At 41.0% G+C, this 12,957-nt stretch overlaps 1 protein-coding gene across 2 annotated transcripts in view; it reads right to left on the bottom strand.

Annotated features, from left to right (window-relative positions):
• IGF2BP1 (insulin like growth factor 2 mRNA binding protein 1) overlaps window positions 1-8,112 on the bottom strand; it is a 70,064-nt gene extending 61,952 nt beyond the window's left edge. The window contains exons 1-2 of one of the 2 annotated variants that reach the window (XM_082194394.1): window positions 7,424-8,112; window positions 5,690-5,750 (exon numbers count right to left, since the gene is read on the bottom strand). In XM_082194394.1, coding sequence (XP_082050520.1) covers window positions 5,690-5,750; window positions 7,424-7,598 — 236 coding nt within the window. In that variant the 5' untranslated portion in view covers window positions 7,599-8,112. The remainder of the gene's footprint in view (window positions 1-5,689; window positions 5,751-7,423) is intronic. The other variant, XM_082194393.1, reaches the window with a different exon arrangement.
• Window positions 8,113-12,957: the final 4,845 nt, after the last annotated feature.

Genomic DNA, 12,957 nt, shown 5'->3' with positions numbered 1-12,957 from the left:
AGAAGCTCCACTTTCTTTTCCCAAATCTTTACCACACCATCTTTTTAGAGGGCTACAACTCTTAGGTATCACAACTTCTAGAACCAATTATCATTCCACGCCTCTTCTAAAGCAAATATTTGCTGCTTTGTTGCAAGTGTCACTACACTTTCAGGAAACTCTGAACTTTCCCACCAATGCTTCCCCCTCTCTTTAAACCCCCCCAAAAAGTTCACTAAATTTAATAGGGCATGCCATGCAATCTGTATTTGTAAACCTGCACATTTCCTTGGAGGCAAGCCCTACTATGCTCAGTGGGGCTGACTCCCAGGTAAGTGTGCAAAGGAATTAAGACTTAAGAAATCTTTTGTGGTGTCACCAAGGGAAACGCATTCAACTCATAAAGTCAGCATGTATCTCCTGAGCAGGCTAGTTATTAGCTCCCAATAAATAGAACCTCCTATAAGGGAACGTGGAGTTTATTCTCTCTCTTAGGTGCTTGGGGTTTTTAAACGCTAAATTTGTCTTATTTTTTTCAAGAATCTCTGCCATTTCCCAAACTTTCCCAACTGTTTGCTGCCACAATTCTGAAAATTGGATAATTTTTCTGGGTATTTTGGGAAGTTTTGGGGGAAATGAATACATAAAAAGGAGCACGGGAAGAATGGCATTTATCATTTGAGGTATGTTTCCCTGCAAATGCAAAACAAGAATTACTTGTGAATTCTCCTAAAACTTCTATTTTTCCTTTATGTAAAATATGAACACTTTTCTAACCAGTGAAAAACTGCCCCCTTAGTTCCCCTCTTCAGTTGAAACTTTTAAGAACTAAACAGGTGCTTAGAATTCTACTAAGGCTGCACTTTCCCTGAGACTTAGCCCTACCGAACATATTGGGACTTACTTCTGAGTAAAATGCATAGGTTTGGATTGCCTTTGCCTGTCTAACTTTAAAATTTTCAACCAGGAAGATCCAATCAATTCACATTGCTCAAAAGGTACCAGGTCCAAGCTGAAGACAAGACATACTTTTCTTGATCCGTGGGATCTCACTCATGTGAATTTGCAGTGCGCCATGCAGAAAAAGTATCCAGCATGGGATCAATAGAAGCGATCCAGCAATGAAGCAAGACCTGAAACTTTCCTTGTCACATGTTGACTCTCTAGCCACTTAGGGGTAACTGCTTCACACCAACCTTTTCCCATTTTTATTGCCTCTAAGTAGGGCTACTTTTGGGGCACATCTTTAACTCTATGAACAGTTCCTGGATTGGAAACCAGTCAATACAGTGGTACCTCAGGTTAAGTACTTAATTCGTTCTGGAGGTCCGTTCTTAACCTGAAACTGTTCTTAACTTGAAGCACCACTTTAGCTAATGGGGCCTCCAACTGCTGCCACAGCACCGGAGCACGATTTCTGTTCTCATCCTGAGGTAAAGTTCTTAACCCGAGGTACTATTTTTGGGTTAGCGGAGTCTGTAACCTGAAGCGTATGTAACTCGAGGGACCACTGTATCGCAAAAGAGATTTTAAGTCTACACGTCATTTCTGCCTTTCCTGTCCCTAATACCCGTTTCATTTTATGAGCTTACTTTTATACCCTCAACAATTCACTAGGAAAGACACTGTTGCCTGTAACCAAAAAAATAAATAAAAATGAAGCAATACCAAACAGGTAAATCTACCAAAATAGGTATGCAAAAAGCAAAACAGAACCATTTTGAAATAGTATGTTTAAGCTCATTTAAGTGAAAGCTTTTAGCATGATTCCAACTTTCTTTCCTTTTGATGCAAAACAAGTGTAAAGTTAACCCTTTTGCTGGGAACTGAACAGTAACAAATTAAAGCAAATGTTTTTTTGTAGATTCTCCCATTAAACTTAAGGCTGCAAACCTCTACACACAATCTTCCTGGGAATAAGCTCCATTAAACTCAATGTGACTTCCTTCTGAGTAGGCATGCATAGGATTGCCCTGTTAGTTCCTTGTTTGCTGTAAGGATAAAAAGCTCACAGACACAGGATCTTCAGCTAAATTTGTAGAAAACTACACATCTACTACAGGATCTAAGCTTTCACACATTCTGTTAAAAAGAGCCTAACTTAAGAAACTGCACATGTATTGACGAGATGCCTTAAGCAAGTTTTCTCATAATTCTACAGAAGTTAACCCCAAACAACAACAAAAATCCTAATAAATAAGTGTGCTACTTCTGTGAATAACATAGCTTAGCTATACCTGTTGATAAACTGCCTTAAAACCATCACATGCAACATGTCCCTATTTGTTAGAATTTTGACTACAGAGGTATAATCACTGTTTCCTTAGTTACTAAATTTCATTCTCTCTATGCTAGTCACTTCCAGTCTTTCATATTTGGAATGTTTGCTTGATGGATTCACTTAATTTTCCCTCCTCTCGTTCTTATCCATTCACATTTGTCCTGGTCCCCCACCCCACCCCACAATTCTATCCACTTCAATCTTTTCAGTCTGAGACAACCCCACCCCTAACCTCCAAACATTTCTTAACATTCTTGAGTCCTTAAAACATCTTCGAGGTTGTTTTAATTAACCCTTTCCGCCACCAAAGGAATTTGCTGACTTTTAAGGAATAAAATTGCAAAAGAAAATCTCCCCATGTCCTTTTTTCAATGAAGTTATAACTGAAAACACACACGCCAAACACACAAAGTCTTTTTAAATATATATAAATCTACACTCATGTTGCAACTCAGGAGTACTTTCTTGTAAGTAAATGCAACTTTTAACAAGAATGTCAAGATTAAGTAGAGATATTGCAGTCCCAGAAAGACCCAACAAGACTTCTCATTAAGTAAGTGCTTTACTTGTATGTAGTTCAGTTTTTCTAAGTAGGAAATCGCAAATTTACTTATCCATCTGTGCATCTCATATATTAAGAAAATGTTAACTCTGTGCTTGGTATTTCAACTTGGTATTTTTTGAGCTTCATTTTTAAAAAATATAACATCCTGCAACAACCAATTTATTAAAAACTAGCTGAAATCATTCACAATTGTGGTGGAGATAAGCCCTTCTAGATATACCCAGGACCAACCATTTTAACAGAGGCTAGTAGCACATCCAGCACATGTTTTAATTACTATTTAAGATAGCCAGGTGGCAAGAGTTTATAAATGGTAGGCATGCCATGTCAATGGCAGTGTAGATTATAATCATTCCTAGAAATCCTTCCTTTCAAATCTGAGTATTTTGGGGCAACTTCTAGTAAATGAGGCTCAAGAAATAAGCCAAGCTTTATTTATTTTTAACTGTGGTTTTACTTCATTAAAAAAAACAACTGAAAGGATACAGATCACCATGCCTCTGTTTGGCTAGAATTTTCTTCCACTTAAAAGGTGACTTTTTAAAAAAGATTTGGAGAGAAGGGGGAAACAACTCTCACAGTTATTGAGACTATGCTAATCATATTTAATTAACTAGTAGGGTATCATCCCCAAACAAGAAAATCAAGTCTCGATACAAGTGAAAGGAAACACCCTAACCCTGTAAAAATTCAAGCTAGCAGAGTATACATTTTTATCAATGGAAAAGTGATCTTGTATGAAATACAGGCTCTCCTTTCTTGCCCTTAATACCTTGCCCAAAAGATTCAACATTTTTACTCTCACTTCTATAGGAAAGAAATGCAAAGTCCCTGTTGGGAAACTATTGAAGTCACTTTATCACACATCCTGAGCACAAGGTTAAAAATGTATTTTAAGGGAACCTACAAATAAAATCCTGGCATGCAACAGATGACGTCAGACCAACTCTTCTAAGGAAGACTTTGAAAACTCCAACATGGCCACTGACTATTAAGAAGGCAGATGTTTAGATGCATGGAGGTGAAAATATACCCCAGTGATAAGTCGTCTGGGATCTGTTTGATTTCTCTGCGTCAAGTCTACTACCAGGTTTAATTTTTCTTCCTACTTACACCCATATAACCACAATGTGCTTTGAATTACAAAATCTTTCAAGTGATTAATTTGTATATGGTAGATTTCTTAGCATTACTTAGCAAGACTTAAGAGAATCAGCAACTCCTCAAAATCATCAAATTTTTACACAACTGACAGGCTTTTTTGAAAGCGCTGAACAGGAAACAAGAATAATCAAGTTCCTTTTCTCTCCCTCCAACACCCAATCCCAGCTCCCAAATGTTTATTTTGCTTTGTTTCATTCTAGAATTGCCTGCCCAAAAATCTTTCTCCCAATTGTCATTTAAAACCACAGCTTCACTGTGTACCATGCCACAAAGACAGTTACAAGCACTATTGATCACCCATTACACAAGGCCCATGCCTGTTGCTACAATAAAATAAATTATCGAATAGATTTCGGGAGCCTTCCAATGCAGAGGGAGCTGAAGGAAATCATTCATAAAAAAGAAATGGTATCCTCCATCAGCACATTCTGCTACAAAGTTTGAAAGTCCAAGATATCTACACTCCCCAAAAGGAGAAAGAGAACTTGTGATGTGAATCACAAAACAGAATATATTGAACTATATAGTAACAAACACTCATATTTCATCCCACCTCCTTTATTTTTTAAACAACTGCCTGGAAAACACAAATTCACACTGAATTCTGGTGGAACAGCGCATTATGATGCTTGTGTCTCCTTCATTTCACAGGAATGAAGAGTAATTGTAACTTTTCTCTACACCATGTGATTTTTGCTTCACCATGCCTATCCAAAACTGCCATTTTTAATCCAGGCAACCAAACCATTGTACAAGAAGCAAGTACACATATTGAATATGTTAATACCACATTAAAGCATGATGAGATAGCTACATCTCCACCAAGGTGTAAAGTCTGAGAATTATTCAGAGGGGCAGCAAATTATTTTCATTTCAAGAACCTGGACCAGCTTGATTAATTTTAGGAGGGAAAATAAAACAAAGCATTAAAAGGTTGCATTGCAGAGGAAAGTCTGTTCAAGTAGGTATTTATTTACAGTAAATGGCCCTGAAATTTACAGAAGAGCACCTCTGCCTCCCAATTTTCAAATTCCCTCTGAATATACTGTATTCTTATTTTATCTCTTTTCCCTCTGGTACTTTAAGGGGGCAATCCTATAGGCAAGATCCACCAGGATGAGCCGCTTAGGATACAGAAGACTCAAGGCCCTAACCCTGGCTAAGCTGAAGATACATCAGAGTAAGTTGCTCAGTCTGGATGAGTTGAGGTTTGTGCAAGTCTCCCCAAAAGGGGCGTGGTGGGGGTGGGACCAGAGAAAGGGGCTTAAGGCAGGATCCTAAACCCATTTGGCTCAGCCACGTGATCTGGCAATACAGTGTAAAAGCACTATTTTAGAAGTTTTCCCCTCCTTCAGGATTAAGCAGAGCAGCAGCCCCACTGCTAAACAGGGTTTGGATTTGGTGTGACTTTATGACAGCTTAATTTACACCAATTTGCACCACCTTCTTGCATAGGATTGCTCTGCAAAAGTAACTCTAGGAATTTGGATGGGGGTGTGGATCAAATTAGCCACCAATTTTGTTTTCTGCTCTCTTCAAAATAGTTTCCTTTCAAAGCAGAGATTGAAAATGCTAATACACCTAGTTTTGCCTGCACAACTCTGGGGAATTTTAAAAACACGGTTTTCTTCTTTTCCTTTAAGCAAACATGGAATTTTCTCAACATGGAAATTTTTAAAGAAATTAAACAACTGGATTACCTTTGCTTTTTAGGTACTGAGTGTTCAATCTCAAGTTGTTTTCCATGCAGCTCCACTTTGCCTAAAAACACAAGTGTCTTTTTAAAAAAAAACATGTACATAAGGAAACCTGGACACAATTCTCACATACAGCTCAACTTTTGCTCCCATTCCTCATATTTTAATTCAATTTTATTGGGGAATTCAGATTGCCTTCACCAGAAATCCCACTGCCTTGAGAGGTGCGTTTTCCTCTGGATAAAACAAAAAACTGGATTTCAAATTGAGGGGACTAAACAATGGAAGAAACCAATAATGGAGGTTTCCCCATGACCCTACTTTTTGCACATTCAATTCATTCCTCCTTCACATGCTGGAAGATCTATTTAATCACAGGAAAGGCATATTTAAGATTTGCAAGGCCTCCTCCGTCGATTTATTCCACCTCAACTTGTTCGGCTGTATCTTTTTTTAAAAAATAAATGAGAAAATCCATGAAAACTGTATTCAGCTGGGAAGAACGTGAATCTAGAAAAGAATGGGGAAACTAAATTCTGATGTGTTCCTTTCGAGTAAGAGGGCAAAAGAGATTTTCCCCCAGCAAAAGGCAACATCAGCTTTGCTTGCTAGTTCCTCTCTGCTTCTTCTCAATCTCTTAGCAGCATGGCGACCTTCGCGCTAATACACACATCACATGCCCCAGGAAAACCCAGTTTAAAATCAAAATGGCCAAAGTCCAACAACTCCCGTCTTCCCTCCCCACCTCCCACTTCCAGAGGAGCCCCTCTCCCATCCCACAAAGCACCTCACACTCTTTTAAAGGACAGAAATAGAGAATTTGATCCCATGGCAAAACCCAAATGGCCTTGCAAGACGAACCACCGAGGCCGGGGGGGGGGGTTGATCATGGAACCTCGAATTAAGGGAAAGGGGCTTAATATTTTGATTTGATTCCCCCCCTTTCATCTCCAGAGAGAGCGGGGGCTGATTTGTGGGAAGGGGGCGTCCAAAGACTACCCGGGAGCAAAAGAGAAAACTGTCATCCTCGCCCTTTTGGTGTGCGCGTTTTCACGTTGCGAGGGGGTCTGCCAAATTTTACCCTTTTTATATATATATATAAAAAGGTGAATGCTAAAAAAAAGGCGACGGTTTAAGGGGGATCCACTATGATAGAAGAGGAAATATTCTGGGTGGGAGGGAGGAGGAATTCAAACAAATAAAAGAATCTAGAAATCCACTGGAAGCAGATGGAGAAATCCTAGGCCCTACAAGTTGTGTATTACGCAAGACACACAAGACATGGTTCTCGACTCGGGGTCAGATAGACAGGGGGAAGGGGGGGGAGCAAAGCTGTGTGTGTGTGTGTCCCCAACTACCCCAAGTTGCGGATGGGAGGGTAATGGGGGAGAAATACGAAACGAAAGTGAACTTTCATTGATGACACTCCAGAGGTAGAAAAGAAACAGGGCGGAAGACGCACGAGTACCGGAGAAGTGTGACTGAACGCATCTTTGCAAAACCACATTGTGTGGATCTTGGAAAGGGAAAAGAGGGTCGCCAGAACTGGGAGCGCTAGGTAGTTAACTGCTGCTGTTGTTGTTTTAAAAAAAGAAATGTGTTTGGATCTATAAATTTTTTAAAAATCCACAAAAAAACCCACAAAAACAAAAAAAAAAACCTAAACCCACTACGGCTTCAGAAGGAGAGAGCGGGGGGATGGGGTGGAGAAGAGACAAGAGAGATCCATTGGCTTACCAGAAAAAGTTTCGATGGCTTTCATGGCCCATTGCTCATCTGGGCAGTCGACAAAGGCGTAGCCAGATTTCACCAAGAACTGGCCACTGAAGGAGATCTTGTGGTCGTTGAAGACTTTCTCCAGATCCGCCGGAGTCACGTTCTCGTTGAGGTTCCCAATATACAGCTTGTTCATGGCTGGTGCGTTTTGCACAAAATGTGGGGTAGGTCCAAAAAGGGAGGGAGTCACGGGAGGTGGGAGGGAAAATATATTATCTCACACACCGGGGTGGGGAAAGGAGGGCGATGGTAGGGGGGTGGGTGTGAAACTTTCAACAGATTCTTTAAAAAAAATATCCTACCTCTTCTTTTTTTTTTTGAAAAAAAAGTTTCTTATTCAATCTTGTAGGCCCAGCAAGTAGGAAAATCCTGTTATTTTGGGTGTGGGGAGGAAAGGTGGGGGTGATCTAAGAGGAAAGAGGGGGGGAAATGTTCCCTGTTTTACGGAATCAATGGGGCTGGTGGGGCTGGATGCAACTTGCTATGGCGGTCTTGGGAAAATGGCTCTTTTTTTTTTTTTCCTTTTCCAGCGGCCCCCCAACTCCTTTTGAGTCGCAGCTCATGTGTCACACTCGCACACACTCACACACACACCACATAGGACGTCTCTGAGGCTGAAGGCAGCCTTTGGCGCCGCCCCTAAATAAAATCGACCTGGAAAAATGAGTGAAAATGTTTGCAAGAGGAAGCCACGTGGTGGAGCCCCAAAAAGGGACCACCCCTGCGAGGGGAGGGGCGCGCACGCACCGACAGACGCGCTCATGTGCAGAGGCGCGGCAGTTTTCCATTGCTCGCCCTCTTTTTTTTTCTACCCCCCCCCAACTGCAAATATTTTATTTACATTTTGCACATCTTTCCTTCCCTCCTCTTAAAAACAACAACCCGTTTTCTCCATTTCCTTGTAGAATCCAAATCTGTGTAGTAGGACCACCTCTCTCGCCTCCTCCCCACCCCACCGCTTTTGCTGGAGGGCTGCGACGAGACCCAACCCCCATCGCGACCCCCCTCCCCCCTCTTCCCCCAGCCGGTTCTCCCACCCCTCCCCCTCGTGAGCCATGAGCTTCTTCTTAAAGAGTTTGAATGAGATTTTCTGGGTGTAAACTTAATTCAAAGGGCGCTCTGGCTCGCCCCGAGGAAAGAGGGCGGAGGAAGGAAGGAGAGCAAGCAGGCGCGCAAGCTAAGCGCGCGCGGTGCACCCGGAGCTTCGCTCTGCCCATCCGCGCGATTTGGGGATCGCCTTAGGAAGGGGGGGGGTTGAAGAGAAAAAAAGGCGAAGATGACCAGATGCGATCGTGGGGGGTGGTGAGCATGGACGAGAGCCATATTGGAATTTGGTTTGTGGGAAGAGTTGGGGAGGCATTATTAGTGCAATAGTAATTGTAGAACTACTGTCGAATCCCCAACACACACACACATAGATATATACAGTATAATAGATATATGCAGATGATAGATAGATAAGATATAAAATGGAAACGTCATGTGGGTGGCTGTGATACCGCAGCACACGATCTTCATTTGTGCATCCCGCGGGCCAGAAAGAAAGGTTCACACGTTTGCGAACTTTAAATGTCACGCTAGCGTTTCTTAAGAAAATGTGGCGGGTGCGTTGTAAACGCACGAATCTGAAATGGGCACTTCTCCTCCTCTTGCCATCCAGCTGGTGCTTCTCCTCCGCAAGCATAAAAGCGATTTAATAACCACAATAATAACCATGTATCAACCCTGTTAGAACTTTCTGAAATAATAATGATGATGATGATAATGTTGTGTACTCACTAGGCAGCAGCTCGCTCCAAATAGATGGAATGCAAACGCAATGCTGCCCGCTCTCCTTTGCCTTGCAACTTTTCGATTAGTAGTTTTCCTCCTAAACATTTGTAGGTCTCCTGTTTTTGTTTTGGTTAGTCAATAAATACCTCACATATCAGCAAAAGGGCAAGAGGAGTTTAGGGTCTAGGAAAGGGCGAGGGCGGCTGTTGGACACGGTGCCTGCAATATTGCGCTAGCAGGCATTTGGTTCCATGAATGGACATCGGTGGGAAGCCATCGAAATTAAATATATATTTCTCCACCAACCAAAAGGGCGCCGATTGGACGGCTGCTTCCGCTTAACCCTTGTCTCGCACGAGGCAACATGTGCGCCCCGTCTCCCCCGATTCCTCTTCCTCCTTCTTTTTAAAGTCATCCTTCCATGCGCGTTCTTTTTGGGGTGGGGGAAGATCTGGATCAATTTATTGAAATAAAAGAGAGGGGGGTAAAGTTTGGTTTTATTGCCCCGATGCTCTAGTTTAAAACCCTGGAGATCTGAGGGGAAACCCCCCCCCTTATTTCTTAACGGCCCGATCCTACGGCACGCTTACTCGGAAGTAAGTCCCCCCTGTGCAAAACGGGGCATGGATAGCTAGCGGTGCGCCTTTGGCGAGGCGCGCGAAGTCGCCAAAATCTATTTCAGTCACTTTCTGCCAGGGATCAGCAGCCGAAGGATGGTTTCCTGAGCAGGGAGTGGGGGACAAAGGGGAAGATGGTGGCTCGCAGCCCTTTTCCACCCGCCTCCCCCTCACTTTTAATGCCTCCTTTCCAGAGGAGGAGGGGGGTGAAATTAAAGGGTGTGTGTGTGTGCGTAATAGCCAAGTTGGCTGTGAAGAGGCGCCAATTGTCCCTCTGCAACGCTGGTCCCTGCCATTATCCAGGAGGGATGGGGGGCGGAAGGTGGTTGTGGTGGGGGGAGGAATCTTTAAAGCATGCCAGTCACAACCCACCAATCCAAGGGAGCTCTGGGGGGCGGAGGAGGGGGTGGGAGGGAAATGGCAAGGTGGGGGATGGGGCGGGAGAGGTGGTCTCGCCGGAATGTGCTGGCCCTTTAAATGGCTGCTGGGGGAGTGTCCGCGTGTGCATGGCCAAAAAAAAAGGAAGAAAGAGAAAAGAAAAGCCGGCTGGAGCAGAACTATTTCGTTCGGAAGCTTGCATTGCGCAGAGTTGTGAATGGAAGGATTTGAGTTATCAGCATCATCAGGTTTCTGATTCCTCTCTCCCCCCCCTCCCGTTTTTCTTTTCTTAAGAACAAACATTCCTTTAAAATGCACACACACACATATCACAAACGTGAAGTGAGTGGGAAAGATCGATTCTCCTGATCGAACGAGAAATGTGAGGCACGCCACCACTGCTAAAATTAAATTCTGCTCTAGAAAAATAGGTACTTAGCCATTTAAGTGGGGGAAATGGTAGTCGCTGGACTTTGATCTTTTTAAAACATTCCGGAGATACATTATTAGCAAGACCCACGTTGTGTGTAAATAGAAGCATAATCCCCTAAATGCCACGTGTTTTCCTTGCACGGAGATCTTCCGTAGCCATTTATTTGTTTTTGAGCCTTTAAGAAAGTCAGAGTGACCGACCAGATCAGGTTTCGATTGCAGCCCAGGTCATGTGCTTAAAATGAAAACGCTCCTTTGATTAGTTTTAAAAAGAACAAACAAACAAAATCGTTCCAAGGCTTGGAGATAAAGATATATTAAGAAATATTTAAACTTTTTCTCTTGGGGGTTATTGTTCGATGGATAGATGCACTTTTTCTGTCCTTAACTAGTATAGATATTTATGAATGAGTATCCAATTCTAGAACAGAACAATTTTGCAACTTCCCTAAAAACATTTATTTCTACAATTGTTTTACTTCAGAAATGTCTATGAACATGCAAATATTAAAGATTGTTTGGAGAAATCTTGAAACCTAGCAACTTTCTCAACCCAATTAAAAATATAGAATAGAATGAAGTTTATATATTCTCTCTGCTCTAGTAGGCAGACCCTTTTAAATGCACATTACAGCATGAAAACACGGAGATCCTATCTTTGAAATAACTACCAAAACCAGCCTTACCCTCCTGATTAAAATCTCAAATATTTTTCTATCATTCATTGTTCCCTCCCTTTAAAGAACAGTTGCTTGTAATCAAGAGGAATTTTATCTACATGCCTGTTGGTCCTTTCAACTGCATAATCTAAGCTATCTTTAATTGCTTTTGTCAAACACAAGTTACTAATCTGTATTTAAAAAATACACACCAGATTTTAAATGTACAGACAAAAAAAGTACACACTAGAGGAATACATATCCTAATTTAAAATAAAAGTCATTTATACATTCTCATTTAATATTCTTGATTGTTTTGGTTTATCTTAATGTGTGTGCACCATGCATTTATTCTGAAGTCATTGCATATATTATGAAGTCAGAGTAAACAGCCTTAAAACAATCTTAACATTTTGACCCAAATGTGTAAAACTGTTTCTTAAAAATTAAAAAATTAAAATCCATATATAGATGCCAATTGCAAAAGCTTATGCTGCAATAAATTTGCTGACCTTTTAAGATGCCTAAATACTTATTTTTTCCAACCAAAGAGGAAAGACTTCAGTTTTGAAGGGGGAAAAATCAATGTCTCCTCCAAATACATGATATTTAGGGAATGCTCAGAGAAGAGGCAGCTAAAGCATTTTCGAGGAGAGTCAATCTGTAGTCATTCAGTGCAAAAAAGTAGCACAGAAAAGATGGAGGCTTAAAATTTGATCACTGCATATTTTAGTGAATTAATATCCCTCCTCCCCTTTCCTTTAATCCTCCCCCCCCCCACTTCCTTAAAGAGCAATGTTGCCACTAACTGAACCAGAACTCCAGTTTTGGATACTACAACCAATAAACAGATTTCACTCTTGTCCTCAGTTTAATTCAGGGTTTCCTCTATTCCTTTCATAGTTATTTTAACTTGATTACATTACTGAAAGTCACTCTAGACAGCTGAAAGAGAATAGTCCATTTAAATGAGAGTGCCTTCAAGTGGAAAACCCTGAGTGATTTTTCTACTGAAGTTATTATTTTGAACCATTTTCCATTAGGATGTTTTCTTTCCTGGTTTCTTTTTATATCTATTCGTAATACCATCTCTCCATGTTGTCCCCATTGGTTTTCAGGTGTCAACAACTTATTTCCATATTTCATAAACATGGCATGGCTGTTATTATCAAAACTGTTTTCTCACCACCTTCACAATAAGACATTAGGAGTTTATCATAACAATGGGAAAAGGTGCAAATTTATTACAAATCAGATACTCTGATTCCTCCTCACCACTATGAGCTGAATAAAGAGCATGAAATCACACACAAAAAACCACAAATCAGATATTCCTGCTTATATTTTAGCTACCTTTAACGGATTTTCCAAAGATCTCTTAATTTCTAGCACATTGCTTTCAGTTCTACTGTTTTGAAATTGACCCACCGGAAGGTATAAATTCATCAACATTTAAAAAAAGTAACTTTCTAATTACAAAACATTTGCTGTGAGTTTGAGGAAAACATGTACACTGCATTAAAATACCCATTATATAAAACATAGTATTTTTTGCTCTAATGAGGCATTTAAACTCTAACATACCTTAATCTTAATTTGATTACAAACTGAATTTCAACAATTCAGATATAAAACA

The sequence above is a fragment of the Podarcis vaucheri genome, assembly GCF_965113315.1.
Source record: "Podarcis vaucheri genome assembly, chromosome: 13".
In the NCBI taxonomy this organism is placed as follows: domain Eukaryota; kingdom Metazoa; phylum Chordata; class Lepidosauria; order Squamata; family Lacertidae; genus Podarcis; species Podarcis vaucheri.
This window is presented reverse-complemented; position numbering and strand designations above follow the sequence as displayed.